This window comes from Notolabrus celidotus, chromosome 7 (assembly GCF_009762535.1).
Source record: "Notolabrus celidotus isolate fNotCel1 chromosome 7, fNotCel1.pri, whole genome shotgun sequence".
Lineage (NCBI taxonomy): Eukaryota > Metazoa > Chordata > Actinopteri > Labriformes > Labridae > Notolabrus > Notolabrus celidotus.
In genome coordinates this window covers 10,958,637-10,979,940 of record NC_048278.1, presented here as the reverse complement: position 1 = coordinate 10,979,940, position 21,304 = coordinate 10,958,637, and the positions used below count along the sequence as shown (strand labels likewise).

Genomic DNA, 21,304 nt, shown 5'->3' with positions numbered 1-21,304 from the left:
GCATATTACTTAACTCACTGCACATTATTTAACGTTATGTTGTTCACGTGACACCAAAGACGAGCACTCTGCTGTTATATTAATTATCTGGTAGCTTCAATGTGAATTCATTATTTAAAAAATGAATTTAAAATAGTGAAAGGGAAAAAATTGTCTCCATAGGGAAGCTATTTCGGGTTGTTAAAACGACTTCGAGCATGCAAGCAGGCTCAGCACCACGGACAGCTCCTCTCTCTCTCTCTCTCTCTCTCTCTCTCTCTCTCTCTCTCTCTCTCTCTCTCTCTCTCTCTCTCTCTCTCTCTCTCTCTCTCTCTCTCGCTCTCCCTAACTGTCTCTTCCGGGCGCACACTCGGCAGCTGGCTGCTATACAGCTCCTCCCTCCTGTGTGGTGGCTTTCCCGACCAAAGATCCTTGGACGTGAACAGTTTTGCTGAGGAGCACTTTTCTTCCCCCCAAACAAGCAGACGGACAAAAGAGGCGTCAGTTATTCCATATCGACCTGAAAGAAGGGAGTTGAGGTGTCGGATAAGGTCTCCTACGGTCCCTCACCCCCCAAATCTCTGTCAGCGATGGAGACTTGGGCTGGCTCCTGCCCAGGCTTGCACTTATCTCTGGGTATCTGGCTGATGATAGCCGCTCATACCATACAAAATGCCAAGGCGGAGATAACGTGCGCATCTTGCCCGTCGCCACTTCAACTAAACCTGGAGGAATTACAACTGGGGATGCGCACTGACCCGACAGATGAGCCAGGAACGCTTAGAAACATCAGAGTAGAGTTTGGGGAAGTCGGGCTTACCGACCAAAATGCTGGAGTTGAAAACGACGATGAGACAGGCGTTTCTGCCGAGGATGTCCCCCGGTCCCCCCAATATGTCAGTTTGGATAGAGTAGGTGCAAAGGAGGACGCGCTGGGCTCCATGGAAGAAAGTAACAGAGGCAGTAGTAAGGAAGGAGAGCCCGGTAAGGGTGAGGATGTTGCGCTCCGGAGAGTGAAGAGAAGCGGTCCTGAGTTTTCTGAGTTAAGCGCGAACGGGTGGACCGGCGTTGATGCGGGCGCACCGGAGGATCGAGGCACGCTGTTGGACGGACTCAGCAAAGGCAGGTCCGAGTTTAGATGGAACAGGGACGAAAGGAGAGGGAATAACAAGCAGGATGAGCCAAAGCTCACCAGCAGCACTTTCGCTCTGACAGGGGACTCTGCCCATAACCATGCGGTGGTCTACTGGTCAGGGCAGAACAGCAGCGTAAGTAATCATTAATTATAATTATACATGTTCTTAATGAAATATCCTGTTGCATAGCACGACTCAGCATTTCACATCAACTCTTCCATGAGAGCGGGGTATTTTAAGCAGCTGGATGAACTAACTCCGTGACGCACAGAGCGGAGACTCTGTGCTCTGTCGTGCAGCTGAGTTGGGGTTCACTGTTAACAGGTGCACTGGAAGCTACAGAGGCGCATCGACGCACACTGTTGCCTAAATGCCAGACATGTGCAGAGACTGTGAATTATATTCATCCGCGACCTTTGACTCTCCCAGAAATTACGCACGAATCCCTCTTTACGTTGCAGCGTTTCTTTTACTGGTTTTACTTTCATCCTAATGTCTGCTCTTATATCTGTCAGTGCATCGACCGAAGTCATGCAGTTTGAGTTAAATACTTAGTTTTTTTCGAATTTATAGTCTCAGTTTGAAAATATTTATGATTTAGTTGCAGCGAATTTAAGATACGCTGCATGATTCATTCCTCCCAAATGATGCGAGGCTTTTTCATCCAAACTAATTGATTGGGGAAAGAGGGAGTCATAAATTATTGCCCAATCTTCAATAAGCCCTTAAATTCTTTAGATTATGAATTTCTGTATAATTGTCTGAGTGTTCCCTGAGTTTTTGGTGTTACTGAACTGAACGCTGTCTATGAGCTCAGGATTATTGCCTGTCTTGAACATTGTCTAAACGGAAAAATGTAAACAGTGGTGACATTTTGGCAATCAAAAGGTGTCATCCATGGATGCATTACCGCAGACTTTCCAAAGGGGGGTGTTCAGTGTCTGGATGTTGGGTCTCATCCCCTTCTGCATTATTAACAAACAGGAGATGTGCCTTCTTGAAACAATAGGCCTGATGATATGTAACCAGGAATTTAATTCTTCAAGGAATTAAAACATTGTAACAGCACCGACATATAACAAGGCAACAGTGGGAAAATATCTATACTTTTGTATTTTTAAATGATGTATCAGTCAACATGATTTTAGAACACATATTTTCTATTTTTTTGAAACTGCTGAGTGACAGTTAAGACTCACACTCTCAACTTCTGGCTTAAGAATTTATGTTTCATCATAAAATCTAAAGCCTACATAGGTTACCTTGCCCTCTGGGTGCAGAGGACAACATGCAGTCCTTTGGGTGTCACTACATAAACGTATGGGTCAAAGGCAGGAGTGACCTGCTGTCACAATGTGTAAATCCTTACAGCAGCAGTTCTCACTGCAGCATGTATTCCTAAATGACACTGGCCATGTTCAGTCCCGTCATCCATTCCAACAGGGAGAAAACCCTTCCCCTCTTACACAAGAGGGCCCTCATAGGAAGAGAATAATGAGACAAAATGAATCAAAGGCATTTACACAGCCGTGGAAGCTCACAGGGAGCCGATGGGCCCTTCTTTGTGGTTTTACGAGCTTAATTTGTTGTTGTGGCTCTTCCTCCCGCTTTATTCCATTTGAAAAAAATCCCACATATTCAGTCTTGTCTGAGCTGATTACCACTCGGTGCATGAACTTGTTTTTTAACCCGCAGTGAAGACTGAGGCGATGTGTGGGGGACATGTTTGTGTGTGCTTGTATGTGTGTGTGGGTTTCTGTATGAGTATGTGCTGGACAGAGGAGGTGAAGAGGTTATTTTGTGCTGCTGTCCCTCAGCTTTAAATCTTTATTATCTTTGAGATTGAGGCCTCTGTTTTTCAAAGCCTCCTCCTTTTGCTGCACAAAAAGGGAAATCAGGGCTGGCCTCGAGAGCATCCTCATGAGAGGGGATCTGCTACTTAATCTTCATTCACAGTTGGTGCTTGTTGTGGTGATGAATGGAGTGGGAGACAAAGAGACTGAGCTTGAAGTCATCTCACCTAACTGCAGCAGTTTAGTGAAGGTAAGAGTGAGTGGCTGGTTGACTGGATGGCCAGCTGTTCAGATTATTGACCAGCTTTGTGCAGCCACCTTAACTTTGACTTTGTAATTACCACCTATTGTGCAATTAATCAATGAAAGGGAAAAGTGACAAAAAACAACAGCATTTGGTTAAGGTTTCTCACAGTCAACCTTAATTGCTGAAAAATAATTTGCTTGATGGTGTAGGCTCCACAGCAAACATGTGCTGCACACTCTGGAGCTGATCCATGCCTACTCTAGTCAATGCTTGTGATTCTATGGGAGGCTCACCAGGACGTCCCAGAAGAAGCGCCTTTCCATTCTGCTTCACAAACAATATGGGCAGGGTCTATTTTCCACGGAGCCTGAAGTTGGACAGAGCAGGTCAACCCAAACAGATACAGGAACGGCATAGAGCATCTGGTCAATGAATGGTGATGAATATAATGATGAAAACTACAGAACAGACAAAAATCTATGATCCACGTTGATCACAACTGGGCTTAGAACTTTTAACTTTGTCTGTAGGTTACGGTACTAGAAAGTAGAACACAATAACAAACATTAAGCACACTTAGACCCAAGATAAAATAACCCTTTCAACATACTAAACCATGGTGGAAGCGCCACAATCTCTGAATTAGTACGTAAATTGACCACAGAAACACAAAGTAACCTGTTATTGTTTTATGTTCTTCTCTGTATACATAAGTGACATTATGTCATCTCAATATTCTTGTGATATCTGGTGGAGTTCTCATGGGATCTCAAGTCCACTACCCTTGCACTGTGCTACACAACAGGAAAGGCACACACGGTCACATAGACTAAACTATGCTGCAGATGTAACCTTCTAATACAGTCTAAGGATCAACCAGAGCAGCTGATTGACATGCATATAACTGATGAATATCGTGGGTTAGTGTTCTTCAACGCTTGATCAATATCCTGAAGACAGACCTCACTGTTGTGTTGGTCATTATCACACCACAACATGTTTTCAACAGAGTAAACTCACAGTCCTGTGTATGACAATAATGCATCCCTCAGCTGGTTGGCTGACAGCTTGTGAGACTCAAATATTTTCTTTTAAATGTTTACCAAAACCTTTCAGAACTTCAACAGTGTAGTTTGGACCATGAAGTGGTTATTTCTGTGAGAGCCTTCTGGGCTTAAAGTCTTTGCCAAAAATCAACACTCCTATGTTTCACTTTCCTTATACTTCCACCTCAGTATTTCTTTTATCTTAACCAAGGTCTTCTGATCTCTAACTTTGACTCCTGAGGCTGTTGTTTGCATCCAGTTTTCTATCAACACTCTGCAAAGGTTCTCACAACATGACCACATTTTGTTCAATTGTTTATTTTACCATGAACCACCTTCAGTCTCTAGTCCTTGGCAAGTAGTCTGAGTTGTCTAAACAAAAAAAAAGAAGACCAAAGAGGTGCCAGATGAGAAAACGTGCATTTGTTTAAGCAAGTTGTTCCTCTGACCTTTAGTCAAGATATTTACCTCCAACCTGTTGTATTTTTTTAGGACATAACATTCTCAGCTTGGTGACTTATGAGCTGTTTGGTTCAGTGGCCCTGGCACTGACCATAAATTCACAACATCTCTGGTCTAGAGACTTTCTCTCAGTCTTATTTCAGCCAGAGTGGTCGGCCGTGTCTTGTACTGTGACTACCTTTGGGAGGACTTGAAGCTGCTGTGGCTTCCCTGGGGAGGGAATGGCGTGTCCTCTGAGGCGTGTACACAAAGCTAATGCACTCTCTGTCTCTCTCTACCTGTCCAGCTTGCTGTGCTTGCCCCCGTTTTCCTCCAATTTTTTCTTTCTTTCTTTCTTTCTTTCTTTCTTTCTTTCTTTCTTTCTTTCTTTCTTTCTTTCTTTCTTTCTTTCTCTCTTTCTGTCTGTCATCACATGTATCCTCATGTCTGAACCTCTGGTTTACGCAGGTTCTGTCGACGCCTAAACCTTAAATGTCAACCAAAAATGTTGAGAGAGCATGTTGTGTGTAATATTCTTTGGCATAATTCCAGTGAAGCATCCCGAAAGCAAAGTGAGAACTTCTCTCCTTAAGTATCGTTGAGACTGTGTAATCCCTCCACCTTCAGCAGACATGAGCATAATGGCTTTGTGACTGACAGCGTGAATCCAAAATGGATGGCTTTAGCAGTGCCTCTTTCAGAGTGATCTTGAAAAATTAATCTCTTCTAGGGGAACCTTGAGATTTCCTCCCAACAGTATAATCACAATAAATATGTTGCATTAAAAAAACTGTGGCCGTAAATGTCAGCGTGTCGATAGCTCTGCAAGGTGTCAGCATTTTGGCTGATCAACAGCATTTTTTCGCTGCTGGGTGTGTTTTTCTTCCCCAAGAGCCACCACACATGGCGCTGTCTTTGATGTTCCTTCATCCATCGGAGCATTAGCATAAGACAGGGTGAGTAAAGGCCTGGCTTGAGTGGTCTTTAAAGTGGTGAGAACTCACACAGAGACAGGTCAGTCATATCTGGCAAGTCATCAAATAGAGCTGTGTGTGTTTGAAATTCCCAAATCCCTCTTGGAGGAACACATATAGACTCTCATGAGTGGCATTTGAAGGCAAAATGTCATGCAGTATGAACAAACACATGAGCTGTGAAGATGCTAGTTCAATATTGAACAAATACATTTATGCAAGATGAAGACGTCTTTCCAAAGGGGAGTTGATAAATGACAGTTTAAAGGAATACCATATATTGCCAAGACATGATAGAATACTTTACCAGCTTGACTGGGTGCTATTTGCATATCACAGTCTTTATATGCACCACCAATATTGAAGAAAGAGCCCAGAGACAACGACAACAAGGACAGAGCCTTGTGTAGCATTTCAGACTGCAGCCGCTGCAGAGGGAGGGAGATGATTTAGGATGTAGAGGCAGGTCTTGTTCCCGCTCACTTTCCCTGAGCCCATCTCACCCCTCAGCCTAAATTACTGATGGTAATACATTATAAACTTGTTTCTTCTCTCCCTTCTCCTGCTACCCTGGTGGCCCTCTGCTCTGGAGGAAGAGAGAGGGGAAGAGAAGGAGAATGTCATAAATAATGTAGACTTTCCAGTGGGTCTTATCTCCCGCATCCCTCAATCTCTCCTCCCTCCTGCCCCTCCCTTTCCCCCTCTAATTAGTCCCTACAAATTTGTTTCCTTTCCCCCATTGTTTTTTTTTCATTGGAAGTGTGATTCTGTGGCAAGAAGCCATGTGCCACAAAACATGAATGGAGAATCTGTCTTGACTGGCCTCCAATGCTAAACTCTTGGCTGCAGTTCCCTGTACAGTGAGCCTCCTCACTCTTGACCTCCCAATTTTTGCAGTGTGGTTCAAAAACATGTTATGACACCCAATGCTTACACTGTATGCCCAAGCTTTTAAAATCCATTTGTAGAATGACATGATAATATGGCCTTAAAATTCAATTTCCAGACATCTCTGTGTTGGAATTTTGGTATCGCAGCTTTAAATGTTTAAAAAGGTTTTGTGTATGGTCACAAAACAGCTCACCGTTTCATTTGCTAGAACCAGAAAAATACCTTTAGCATGACACATCAGACTAACACAAAAAAACTTACCTTTATGCCTGCCCTTTCATCTTATCTAGTGTTAACTAGGTCAGCACAATTTGATATTTGACATTGCGCCGCTTCTGTTAAAGGTCACTGGATGCACTTAAAAGAGTCACATAATGTTAGAAGTCTCCTTAGCACCCAGGCACAGAAATGCTACCACATTAAAGAAGCCATTCAGGAGGCTATCCAATCAGGGTGCATTGCACCTACTGCTGCAGCACCACAGATCTCGCTTCACATCAAGCTGCTAAAAGCTTTGAAGGTATATGAGCACATGTGTAGAGGAAGCCCATCCAGTCAGACAAGAGGGCTTTCAGGCTGCATTCCCCAAAACTAATGGCCTCATTATATTTACTGTATGATTGCCACGTTACTTGAGGCACTGATGGAAGCCACCTCACTGCGACTTCAGAGGCTTAAGTATAATCATACGCTTGGCCACTGATCCTGTTCCGCAGTACAAGGGTGCTGACATTATCCACGTGCTGGAAAGAGTGTGAGGCAGAGAGGAGTGAGAGTGTAAGTATGTGTGTTAATTACACTGGTACAACCCAGTGTCAGATTTGATTTAGTTTCATTTCTATTCTATCAAATGCTTTTCTCCCACCACAGAACGTGGGGTACCACCTACCAGAGCAGCGTGTCTGCTTCCCTCCATCTCCCTCTTGCTGTGCACAGTTTGAAACACCTATGGATTGACTTACAGAAAATCAAACTTTGGACCCTCCAAGTCCCAGAGGCACAGTGCATGTTGACCTTATCCCCCTTTTTTTCAGAGCCAAGTGCGATACCTTGTAATGTTGATGTCCCTTGCCATTTCCAAAACACGGGCGAGCCGTAGAGAGCGGCCAGGCGATGAGCATGTAATAATGTGAGACCACAGTGAAGCGATAGACCACAGGCTGTGTGTCTCTCTCTCTCTCTCCCTCTGCCTCACACCCTGTTAGCTTTTTCTGTTCCTCTTTCTCTCTGTCCTCCTTCAACAGGCTCTGTCCCTCCCACACACTGATATGTCTTCACGAGGTCACACAAAATCAGAGGCAACTAGAGACTTACTTGGTCACATGCAAGCAGGGGGACACAAAGTTGCATGCATGCATGTATTTAAGTCCATTCAGAAAAGATAACAGACACATGCACACACTCACACAAACACACACACATGCCCTCAATCATTCTCAGTGTCTCGTCTCTCTCTGTGTCAGAGTGAGTGGTGTCGTGCCTGGAGGTGGTTGTCATTGATGGAGACTAATGTTGACACATCACACCCCAGGACCTGCAGTCAATTAACACATTGTCTAATTAAACTGATCTACTGGTTTATCTATGAGAGATTGAAAGTGGCTGTAAAATGGATCCACGCTGCATTAACTTTACAATCAGGTCTGCTTCTTTATTCCTGTGTGGATTTTAATGGTAATAACCTGCTTAAACATCCCTCCATTACCAAACAGATTGTATTAGCATTTTTCATTGATGGCGGCGGGAGATAGATGCTCATGATTTTGGATTTCCATTTCCCCTTAATGCCCCTCTCAAGCTGCACAAAATACCTAAGCAGCTGCCATACGTGACTGAACTTCTGACCGCCTGTAGTATCTGGCGTGGAACTCAGCCTGAAAAGTGCCCTCTAAATAAATCATCTCTCAACTGGCTTTAAGTCATTTTCTTTCCAACAAGGTTTGCATTCGCTTCTCTTGAAACAGGTGCACATTACATTTCTATCAAACGCAATAATTGTCTCTGATTTACTCAGCCCCCCAGCTGAGCTGCTTTTAAAATTTTAATGACGCTGTAAGAGTTTTTTGAACTGCCTGACGGGTACGGCACTAATATAAGTCTGCCTTATAAAGGAGAGAGTGTGAGTGGTCATGGATATCAATGAATTTTTAATCCCCCTGCTCTTTTACAGGTGTTTTCTGTTAGGGTGGTGCTTTCACTGAGAAAGAAAGTACAGAACTGCCACATAATCCTGATGAGAAAAATACTGAACGTCAGTGAGTAGAAGCCCAGCTAAAGGAATTAGACGAAAAAGAGGTGTTGAGCAAAGCTTGTAAGGAGGCACTGTGCTCCTTTGAAATAATAAATATAAGTATTTTGTCCTGATAATAAAGCTTAAACTCATACATTTAAAATGTAAACCTGCTTGATGCAATTAACTCAGGGGGTTTGCAATTACAGTTTTGCGCAACCTGGTTGAACCAGAAGCATGTGGCAGCTGTGGTGAGCTAACACTAACTACCTCAAACAAGATCATGCTGCAGGTCTGATTCTATAGCAGTAGTATGCTTACTGTAAGACTATTTTGTACTCTCACTTTGTTAAAGTAACAACACTCCTGTCCACTCAGAAAGAGCCACGCTGGCTTGCTGTAAAAAAAAGAAACACAGGTGAAGAGTTCTCAAAGTGATCAGTTCTCATCCCTGTTTTTTAAGGACAAACATAGAAGTAAAGGTTTCTTAAAATCTTTCTGATCAGTGTAACAAATGAATGGATAGATAGACAGTTGGATGTGGTATCAGCCGTACTTCACAATCATTGAGGAGGGAGCTCGGCCAGAAGGGATAGCTTTGGATTCAAACCCTCACTTGGGTTCTTGTAATGATTAAAAGACTACACTGGGAGAGATAAAGCTAACATAAGTTTCCTCTGCAGTGTGGCTGGACCCAGCCTCAGCGATCTGCACATAGCTTGGAGTTAAGCTGCCATTCCTTGGCATCAAAATCTGATTAGGATGTCTCCAGGGCACCTTCCCTCTGAGGTTTTCTGGGCAGATTCCTGGTAGGAGACCCTGGGGTAGACCCTGAACATGCTGTAGACCGCCACATATCTCATGTGGCCTTAGAAAACCTGAGGATCACCCAGAGGGAGCTGCATATCTTTACTGGGGACAGTGAGGGATATTGAGACCTATTGCTCAGCCTGTGGCCCTGGATAAGCAGAAGAAACATGTGGATGAATAAAAAGCATCATGATGATGACAGATAGCATTCCTTTAAGTACTGTTGCCGTTGGTTGTGTTAAGCGGGTTTCTATTTCTTCTAGTGAATCTGTTTGAGAACCACATGCAAAATATCTGCCAAATGGTATTTGATGTGTTGTTTCAGCTGATTCTTGCTTTCAGGGCTCTCTTAGAGTTGGTGCCTTGATTCAACAGACAACAAGCTGCCACCACCTGTAATCTAGTTGTTTAGCTTATCCACATATGCACAGAGGAATGAGGCTGTTGCATTCTGTTGCTGGTCAGCGTCAGTCTGTTTTCAGCGTAGAGATATAGAGGATATATTATATCTGTTCATGTTCACTCCTGCTTGCTGCCAGGTACAACTGCAAACACTCTGGAAATGCTTCCGGCTATCACAGTCTTTGTTTTCAATGGTCAAGAAAGATGTGTGAATCTGTGTTTGTCTGTAGGGGGTATGTGTACGCACCCGTCTATTCATACAGCATGTGTGTGGAAGCAAAAGCATATACTGTAAAATGCTTCTAAATGGATGCAGCCTTCTGGTAATGTGTAGAAAAAAAACAACAAAGCATGCTGGAGTTCGAGTTATCAGCTGTGCTGCATTTAACTAGCAAAGCATCTGGGCTCCAAAAATGTAGTCTTTATTCATTTTCCCAGTGAGTTATTTGTTTGCAGTGAATTTATGAAAGAAGAAATACAATACTGAAGCAAAAAGATTCTGCAAACGTAAATATAATCAAGCACAGCAAAAACATAAAGCGCTGATGTCTCCTCTACTTTGCATTAAGCTCCACTGCTAAATAATCTGTCTTCTCTTTGTTGCTGTAACAAAGACATCCCCCAGTGGCCCCACTTGGACCCTCATTGCTCGTTTCCCCACTTCCTCTGTTTGTTCTCGCACTTTATTCATGGCGTCTTTAGTTGAGGTAGTAGTGAATACAAGCAGTAATGTTGAGTAATGAGTGGTAACAGGCGTGTAACTAAATAAATACCCTTGGTCTGACACTTTTTACGTGCTCCAGATTGCAAGCCTCTTTTTCCCTGCATCAACAGCACAGTGATTTTCTGCAGTGTGGCTTGTCGTGCTGAGAGCAGCACATAAAAACAGCATCTACAAGAGCTTGTTTCTTTTTAATGTAAAGCTTTATCACCTTTTTTTTTTGCGGTAGTTGTAATGAAGAGTGCCTCTTGAATATGCTTTCATATTTGTAGTGTCATTTGCTGTTCAAAAGCACATGAAGTCATCACAAACCTTGCTCCTCTGAGTGCATTTTTAGCCCTTGAGAAGAAGCTTAAACCTTCTGAAATCCCAATAACTCTCAGAGAAGGTAGCCACTGTGCTGCCCCAGTCCTGTCATAGAGAGACTGATAGTGGGCCTTTACAATCAATGGTGCTCAGTATCATTCCTGGTGTGTCATGTGCCTTCAGGCTACAGTGGAAAATAAGGCAAGTAAAAGTTCAGCCGCAGTCAGACTTTTGGGGTGCTTTATTTTCTTGTGGTTAAAAGAATAAAACTGCATCTATCAATATTTTTGACATCCACAATAAATCATGTGACTTGTGATGGGCATCATTTCTTACTTGTTTTATCAATCTCCATGGACAGCAAAAAAACAATATGTGAAAGATAGCATAAAGGTTTGAAGAGTTGAATATTTGGCAAGCTCCACTTCCAGGATTTGTGATCACAGCAGGCTGAAGGAAATATTACCTTGCCATACCATGGAATCTGTTGTGTATAAGACTCACTTTTAACACCTTTTATGTCATCTGAAGTGGGCAGTGGAGTGATGGTTTGATTGAAAAGACTTTGAAGTGACTAGCAGTGGTGGGTGGTGCGAGTCCCAGGGAAGTGGTCATTGGATGGTTGTTAGGGGGGCAATAGCAAATTGAAGTGTAAAGAGCTACACATCTGCATAAAAACTGCACTTTACTGAATGCAAATGGAATTCATAATGCAGGAACACAGTCTAAATCTTTTTCCCTAGGTGAGCCTTCCAAAATCAGACTGTGTCTTGTATACTGGTGTGATTTATATTCCAGATTTAACAGCACATTTATCAGGTGGTTAGAAACGAGTAAATGCTAATATTCTGTCCAGTGACTCTAGCAGCAGCAATGAGAAACGTTCATTTGCATAACTTTGGTTGTGCTCGATTTTTGGAAACAAGACAATGAAAAGTGCAACTTCCATGTAACACTAAATTTTTAGGGACACTGGCTTAGCTAAGTGCTTAAGTTGAGCTCCCCATGTGTGGAGTCTACAGTCTTCAAAACAGCCCAATGTGCAGCCAAGATGCGGCTTGATGTTCTACTCCCACTCTTGGCCCTTTTTTTTCCATGTCATTCCACTCTGTCTTCCTTGTTTCTTACATGATAAAACTCCCCAAAACACTAAGAAACTGGAGAGAGAGATGACATGCGGCAGAGGGCCCCAGGTTGGATGTGAACCCAGGTTGCCTCCTACATAGAGCGCATAGTTTAACCACTGAGCTAAAGTGGCACTCTACATTCAGTTGTTTGTAAAGGAGGCCTGTCACAGTGACCTGCATGGGTTGTACATTGCCATATCTTGCAATGGTTTCTATTTACCTGATACATGAAATACCTGGCTACAAGAAAGAAATCTTAGAAAAATCAGTTGTAATCCTTTGTAATCCTGCAGTTCCCTCCATCCGTGGACCAGCTGTTGAAGGCAGACCTGTGCTTTTGTCACTTATGCTGCACTACCAGTATATTTCTTTCTGTCTTGTCTTTGTATTTCTACTCTTTGCTAAAGGGGCCCTGTACATTTCTGGAATATATATTTTTAAAGCAAAATCTGCAATAGCTATGTTTTAGCAGGCTCACATTCTTATTACTGGGAAACTTTGACAAGAATTAGCTCTTGTGGTCTGACTGCCAATAATCACTTAATCGTATCAGACCCAGGGATCAGCATTGAGAACAACTGTTGTATAAAAAAAGTGTATCTTTTAGGTAATGGTCTGGTTTTACTTTTACAGATCTAATAGATCTGGCTGCATGAGCCTTTTTTGGGGGGGATTTTGCTTACTTAATCTAACACTGCTGCAATTCAAACCAAAATGACGATTTGCTTTCTTTTTCCCACAAGACCAAAAAGTCTCCCATCGAGTCACACAGCGTGTTAGCAATACCAGGCATATGCCAAAGCCTTTTTAATTATCACACATTATCCCAGAGCTGTCACAATGTGATAGCAGGAGCATTAGCTTAGGCTTGACCTTTTCATTAGGGAGATGAGCAGAATCATGACAGGAGGAATGGAGGAAACCTGTGAACTGCCACCAGCAGTAATGTTTCCTCTGGAATCACCTGGATTTAACATTTAAGACACAGTGGTAGTTCAGTAATTTGTTGACAGACCGCAGAGTGCGTCTCAGACAAAACACAAGGAGGGAGGGCACAATACATTTGTCGTCTTGGGGTGACAGTGGCTCTCCCTTGAACATTGAATATGTTATTGTGTAATCTTCAAAAGTGAGTCAGTTATGTAAAATATGATGAATTATGAATAATGCCCCATTTTCACCGTGTGGTCTGCCCAGACTCTGGCGGTATCAATTATCTTGAAGGGGATAGATCTCATTCCAGTCCCTGTCTGATTTTAAGCATGTCAGTGTAAGGACATAATGGAATTTAAATGAGACCACTCAAACAGAAGCAATGATTTGTTGCATGCAGAGGGCTCTCTAGCAACTTATTTAATGAATTCTATTGAGTTCAGCGTGTTGAAATCTTACTCACCTTGAAATTTGTTCAGCTCATACAGGTCTGGAGTGAGCTATTATATTCATTATGCATCTATACATGTAGCCTGATTTAAGTGGGCTAATCTTCTCTGTTCTGAACACATGGACACAGAGTCTGATAAAATAACTGATGGGTTGTTAAAGCCACAGACCTGGATTTTTTTTCATGCTCGCAGTGTTTATCTTTGGCAGACAATATCCCTCTTGTAAGTGCTGGGAATGCAGATGGGATGGTGGAGTCTGTGTATGATTATTAACATTCTCAGAGGTAGGGCTGGGAGTGAAGGCATCGCTACATCATCCAGACCAGTGAGATGGATGAGGGGAGTAGGGGCCCAGAGAAACTAGGCCTTGTTTGGAACCCACAGTGAAGCATGCAGCTCAGGAGAAACCCAGCCCAGGTAATTATCATGTTGTGCCACTTAAATACCAATGAACTCACCATTTCACAGCAGAAGACGTTTAATCAAGTATGTTTGTGTGAATCTGTGTGTGTGTGTGTGTGTGTGTGTGCATGTCTTTCCTCCTCTGCCTTTTTCTGTATCTTTTTTTTGCTTGTGCCTCTTAGCACTTCAGCTTACCACATAACCCGAAACAGACCTTGCACTCAGTCAGTCATTTTTATGCTGTGGCGACTATTTTGTGTGTTCTTGTCACACAAGTGTTCCTCTCTGTCCACTGCTGTTTCCCACTGGTAGCCTTGGCACGGCATCCAGCCTGCAGCGAGGGAGGCTGACTCCTCCTGTCGTTTCCGTGGTCCCACATTTGCCACCTACCTGCCTGCTGGCTGCTCCTTAGGCAGTGCCTTTGTCCATCACTAGAGGGAGTGGGTAGCCTAAAGAATAATGAAGTGTAATTTGAGTTGCAGGGCAGAAGGACATAGAGAGAAGTAGAGCGAGAGGGAGAAACCACTGATTATTCATTACCCTTATTTTAGAGCTGAGGCCACAATGTGACTCGGCTTCAGTGCTACAGCTTCAGTGCACATGGATACTAAATGATGAATATGCTGCTTGTTGTAAATGCAGAGTGGATCTGGATGGATGCATATAAAACAAATCCTGCAAAGAGAACTGTTTTTCATGCTAGATTAAAAGGATTCCGTGATTGATAGAAATCGATTGGTATGGAGTTTGGTCTTTGTTTGTCAGTCTATGTTTGTGTGCTATGAGATAAGGCAGAGGGAAGGCAGACAAAGTCAGATAGATGGATGGAAACATGACAGCTGCAGACTGACTCAGAGTGATAAAGAGACATAGCCGCTCTCTTGGACTTTTGCAAAGCAGTGAGTTTTGTGCATGCTAAATATTACAGCACATCTCCTGCAGCATCTCAAATCCAACCCACACCCCCCCACCCCCCACTGTTCCTCAGAAGCAGATCAGGCCCCACTCTTCTCTCCAGCTGCAGCCTGAGCCTGTGTGCTGCCCTTTCACAGCTCACTTGCCACACATGAAAATGTTTATGTGGCCCTAATTGAATTTAGAGCTACATGGTTTACCAGATAGAAAAGCATTTGTAGAGCGGGCTGCTACAAGAGAGATAATCCGGCTAGTAAAGATTCTTTGCTTGTGTGGCCTATCTCTGCATTTAAGGAGCTTTAGTTTTAGCCATCACTGGGAGAGGGAATTTATGTGGAGCTAAATCTGAGCAGTCCTGTGCCTCAGGATACAGTGGTCAGAGTGACATGAGTTCACTGTCATTCATTTCCCTAAAGTAAATGTGTCAGCTAATCTTTATTGTTTTTGCCCTGCTGGTCACAACAATGTTCCTCAGTTGTTGTCAGTCCAAGCTTCTGTCTAGGGCAGGTACCCAAGATTGTCTCAAGATTTGCTCTGCTGTTTAGGACTCCAACACAGAACTTCCACCAGATCCGTGTCTGGTCCGTGTCCGATCCGCTGCAGTCCGGCTGCGTTCCGAAAGCTCAACTGGTGGATGTTGACAGACGAGATAGCACGGAGCAGGACCGCCGGACAGCTGGAGTCATGTGACCGAGGTTTTCCCGCGGCAATCACTGAATCAAGGATTCTCCTCCTCCTCCTCCCCTCATCCATGTTGGCTTTATCAGCCTCTGAAAACCTCTGACTTGATGCCTCCAAGCCTGCCTCCACTCAACATGACATTTTGTTGTCATAGTTATGTTAAAAATTATCTAACGATAACACCGTGTTTTATTCTGAAAATGAAGCAGAGGTTTTTATTTTGTTTTGGTGCCTGACTTCCTGTTCAGCTCCTTCTGCTCTGTGCATATTGAAGCGTCGTGCTCCAGCATCTGGCAAAAATAGATGTCTGGCGTATCTAATCCATTGCGTTCCGACCTGCCGGACCAGAGACACAGTCCGAATGCAACGAAGCGGATCCAGTGGGAGTTAACAGTTTGACTAGAAGAGAAACCTATTAGATCTGGTGCCCTGACGGATCAGAGACGGACAGGACAGGGATCTGGTGGAATTTGGCCGTAAGAGGATAGTTTTTAAAGCCTTTGTGAGATCTGGATCTCTACTAAAGATTCACTATCAGGCCAAGCTCTAAAATTTTACACAGAACCAAGCATTTTTTGAACACATTAGTAACCACCTTAAAAATGCAGCACCTGCAATATCTGGTATTTGGAGTTTGACCGTTCATTTGGTGGTTATTTTACTGAGAATACATATTAAAGTTAATGTGGTATGTTTTAAATGTAATGCAACTTTTTGGTCCAGGATCCCAAGCATTGGCAAATGGGGTTGTCTAAGAAAACAATCTGTCTGCATTTCAGCTAACTTCACTCCATTTACATTCAGTAAAGCTTTGGTGAGGAACTTTCTGATTGTGGGATCCTTCATGGACAAAACTGTACTTCTTCTTTAGTGATTGTGTTACTCACTTTCGGCAACTGGTAGCACTTCCATGGCAACAGTTTCATTATCAGCCAAGGAATGAGTCAACATCAAAAATAAAATTTCCATTCACTGTAAAGTGAAAACATTCACACATTTCTGCTGGCATTCCTACCAGATGCAGAAAATAGAAGCATCCATATGAGGTCGTCTTTCCTGTAACTTTTCAGTTGACATTTTCTTTTCACTCAACCAGTCCTCTCAACTGTGCCATGGTACCAGAAGTACCACATCGTGTTGCAGTTTGTGGTTCCTTCCTATCAGTTTTTTTCAATTTGGGCAACATATCTTCGACCAATTTCCTTGGGTGGATGATCATCCCTCGCTTATTTCTGCTCTGTTGTTACTCTTCTCATCTTCTTTTCTCGACTGGTGACTTGTCAAGCATTGACCACCAATCTAAAGTGTTGTGTTCTCCAAAGAAATCAAGATTGATATTACAAATATCCCCCATGTTGTCTATTGATACTATGAGAAAGTAACATTTTTGTCACATTGTCAACAAGAAGAGCTAAAATCATAATACACTAGATATGTTGTAACTCTTCTGTGCCCATTTATTTTTTTGTATAGTGTGATGTGCCTGATCAGGTCTTCTTGAGTGTGGCCTTTGATATTCAGAATTCATAACCGTAGTCAAGGGGTTTTGACAGTCTTGTGGCCTGTAGGTGACTGGTTAGGCAGATATATCAGTGATGTGATGCCGTCCTTGACAAGTGAGGCCCCAGATGTGGAATCTACCACTTGACTGTCTTTGGGCTGTTTGTTTATTTTGGGACATTCATGTTTTGCTTCCTGTCACATGAGTGACAGGAAAGGAGAAAGAGAGAGAGAAGATGGTCTAAGGTTGCATAAGACAGTATAAACAAACCGTAAAGATTATCTTATTTCACTAAAGCAATATGTTCATTATGGATTGTAGATCTGGTGCTTTGTGATTACAGTTCAATTTTATGTTATATTTACATGCAATATGCTGAGCTCTGTATAGCAGTGTTATATTAAATGGTTATTGCCTCCACATTGTTACACATAGATGGCAAACCTGATTGATGTGTTTTGCAGGAAATACATCAATATGATACATCAATATTGATAATGCAAGAAAATAAGATCCTGCTAAACTTTTTTTTCCCGCAGATCACATGTCCATAAAGGGAGCCTTTCAATACATTACTCCTTATGTCATCACTATGCCAGACATGTGTGTCTCTACGACGACTTGTCAACACAGGCTCAAAGGTCAGGGGAAGTGTGGTCACCAAACCTCCTGCCTGCTTAGAGAGTGATTGGCAACCAAGCATCTGGTGACAGATGATGGGTCGGGCTAATCAATGACATGAGGAGTGGAAAGTCACAATACAGCTGAAATAAAACAGTTTAATAAAAAAAAAGGCCTGTGAGTTTAAGCACAGAAAGCCATTTGTGCATGGAAATTGAAATAATCTAAATTAAAATCTTTTCTGTTTTTCCACTTGGTAATGGAACAATTTCATTTCTCAGCACAATTAAAGTGTAATTCTATTCTTTCTAGTGATGGTAATATCCTGAAATTAACTGCAGTGCATCCACAAATATGTCCAGGGCAATGAATTAATGAGGATCAAACAATGCCAAAATAAAACACATTTTAGCGTTTTATTGGAACAAACCTCTAGCTGGGTGCCTATCAAACGTTTTGCTGCAAAATCATTGAGTGTTTCCACCCCTGTATTATTAGATTGTATGTGAATGCATGCACACAGGGATATGGACTCTGTCAAATCAGTCAATCCTTTAAATATAATCCAGTTATAGTTGATTTTCTTATCGTTTGTATATCAAAGAGCCTTGATCCATAACCAACTGTATTCTCGCTGTTGCCGCTCTGGTCTACAGCACAAGGGAAGGGAGAAGGGGGGGTTGTCTAAGGAATCCATTTGAATCTGAATACAAGGGAGTCTGGGGAGCATCATTTTTTGCTCTGCTGCATCGAGTCATCATGGAGTGGGTAATTCAGCCGAGTGGAAAGTGTTCTATCAGGAGGCAGACAAAGAGCGTGCCAACATGCCAAGCTCCCACTCATACTCCAACCTTCAATGCAACATCGAGATGAGATTATAGATAATGACAATAGGAGTATGACTGGAAGTTCTCTGAAATAAGGGTGCACATAATGTAGGATTATCTGATACATGTTATGTGCAATGTATTGTTTCTGTAGACGCCCATCTTTTCATGTAAAGTTTTCTGTTTCTTTATGTGCTGCATTGTATTTCTGCAAGACTCTGTGTAGGTGTGTGCACATGTATGTGTGGTCTACACAGATAACATGTTCACAGTTTCTGTGTTATGGAGAGTGACGTGCGGTGTGGGTGGATTCACAATTCGGACCATATCTGCTCCTCAGGCTCTGATGTGCATGGTGGGGGCTGGGACTGAAATTACTGAAAGAGCCCACTCCACATTTTTCTGCCATCCCTCTGGGGCTGCCACAGTAGTAGAGAACTTCTCACACCGCGACGGTGTGCTGCAGAAGGATAGAGTTTCAGGCTTGGGGCGACTGTAAAAGGGTAAAGTGCAAGCTTGACGCTGTGGTGCTATCACGGCCGTTGCTGGATGTGTAAAATCAGCGTTAAGATGTTGCCACTGTTCAGGCCAGTAAGCAGGAGACAGAGCTTGGAAGGATGGTGACTATGCCAAGACCTCTGGGAAATTTATTTATTCAAAGAGAAAGGACTTGTGTGTCCGAGTGTAGTGGCCAAGATTGTTTCAGCCCTGCAGGGAACCCCAAAAACACATAACAATTTCTTTATTTTGACCTTTCTGCATAGTTTTACTGTAAGGTCCTTGTGCTTTGCTGCAGTATTGCTGATTTTTGCTGCTTTAGACATCACAGCATTTAGAAAATAAATATTGCACATGCCAAGTAAACATGCTCCAGTCATTTATTTGACAGCTGCATAAACTGCAGGGTTTTTTTCAGATAAAGATGTCACATTCTGAGCATATCCTTGTGAAATTACTTACGCTGTTATAGCTTGTTCTGCTGCCTACATAAAAAGGACTATTAATCAGCACTGTAATGATAACTCATTCTATTCACTAGGGGTTGATGATGTAAAGAATACTGGTTTGGCTTTTTCTTTTCTTATTCCTTGCACAAATATTAGAATTTTCACTTAATTCATGGAATAGGAAAAAAATATATACTTCCAACTTTAATTACTTAACTTCATTCTTATCATTTTGACTTAATTTTAAAATGCAAAATAATACTAATTATTTCAACTGATCTTTGCTCATAATACTAGGTCTGCAGTACCACTTTTCATGTCATGTTCCAACATTCTCTGTTTTATATGCCCCCTCTCATTTTCTCTGCTATTCATTTCACCTGAGAAACGCCTAACTGTTAAATGTCATATCACAAAAAGCAGTGTTAGAAATTTCCATTAAGACAAAGTCTGTAAGTGTGAATTATTTTCGTAAAATTCAGGATAATTATTGTCATGAAGCAAAAAAAATCTGCTGGCTACACAAAAACTTAAAAATTAAGCAAGTGTTTTTGTCTTATTTAGAAAATAAAAGTGACCTGCATTAAGACATTATTCTCATTTTAAAACCCAGCAAAGTGTGTTTACCCCAGTAGAAGATGCTTTTACTCATTATTAACAATTTGGATATTCATTTCTTGTAATATGATTTTTTATCTGGACCTGTCTAGTAAATTTGGCTTATACAGTATTTGATTTTATATTTATTTTAACCAGAAATAAGATGAAACAAACATTTAGAGTTTTTACATCATCCAGTACTCTCTTTTCAAGATACTTTATTTATTTCTCTATTCCTTTATTTTAACCGTTGTTGTTTTTGTCAGCAATCTCATTAACTGATTCAAGTTATGTCAAGCTATCATGATTAGTGCCCAGAACCACTCAAAAAATAAGCTCAAAGGCGAGTAGCTTTAGGTTTATGTCAAGAATTGAAGTGCTGGAGGGCCAGTTATTTCTCATGGGTGTTTTGAGTTCAAACAAAGCTAAAGGAAAGTGAATACAGTTGGTTTATATGTTAAGAGACCATGAATTATAACTGCAAGCGTTTGCGATGGATTCCTTACAAAAGTTTTCAAAGTGATAATATGTCACTGCTTTGTTTTTAAGTTGTACCATCACCGCCTAGTGGCAAACAAATAAAAACAAAACTTAAAATGAAAAAAAAATAAAAAGCTGCTTGGCCTTACATGCCATTGAAATCCATTTTAATGCAGTACTTATACTTAAACACTTTAAATAATGGTATTTAACTTGTGTGTTAGATCTGAGAGCTTCCATTAACTGTGGTTTTGCCTGCAGGCGTTATCCACAGCCCAGCAACAGACGGGGATTTGGCTCAGCAATGCTGCACCAGTTTAGTTTGCACAATCCTCATACATCACAAGGAACATTTTGTTTCATGGATAATATATATGCCGGGATTGTGGTCTTAAAAAAATCCAGATTGTAATATGCAATATACAGTATGTCTGAGTGTCAATGAAATAAGTGACATGAAAACAGGAGAAAGGGTGTCATGTGTACATCTCTTATGAATAACATTATTCATGCCTCATTCAGTCTCTCATGTAATGTCCAACAAAACAGCCACTTTCTGTCATACGAACTGATTCCAAAGAGGCTAACCAGTGGCATATGTTTCCCCAAATGAAGGGCCTGTTAGAGCATGTGAATTGGCTGCGCTCCCTACAACTCCCCAGATGGATGGAGATTTCCCTAAGGACAGGAACTTAAAGCATCTCCCTAGCCTCTGAACCTCCATCTCTCCTCTAACGGCCTTTCTATTTCAGATATCTTTGTCTCACTTTGTGACCTTGAAATGATATCTCTATTTCCATTTTACGCATATAATATTCCCCCTCCTCAAGTCTATCCTTGAA

General features: G+C 42.0%; 1 protein-coding gene across 1 annotated transcript in view; it reads left to right on the top strand.

Annotated features, from left to right (window-relative positions):
• The first annotated feature begins 324 nt into the window (after positions 1-324).
• The window catches only part of sorcs3 (sortilin related VPS10 domain containing receptor 3), a 275,394-nt gene continuing 254,414 nt past the window's right edge, over positions 325-21,304 (top strand). The window contains exon 1 of the mRNA XM_034688917.1: positions 325-1,247. Coding sequence (XP_034544808.1) covers positions 570-1,247 — 678 coding nt within the window. The 5' untranslated portion in view covers positions 325-569. The remainder of the gene's footprint in view (positions 1,248-21,304) is intronic.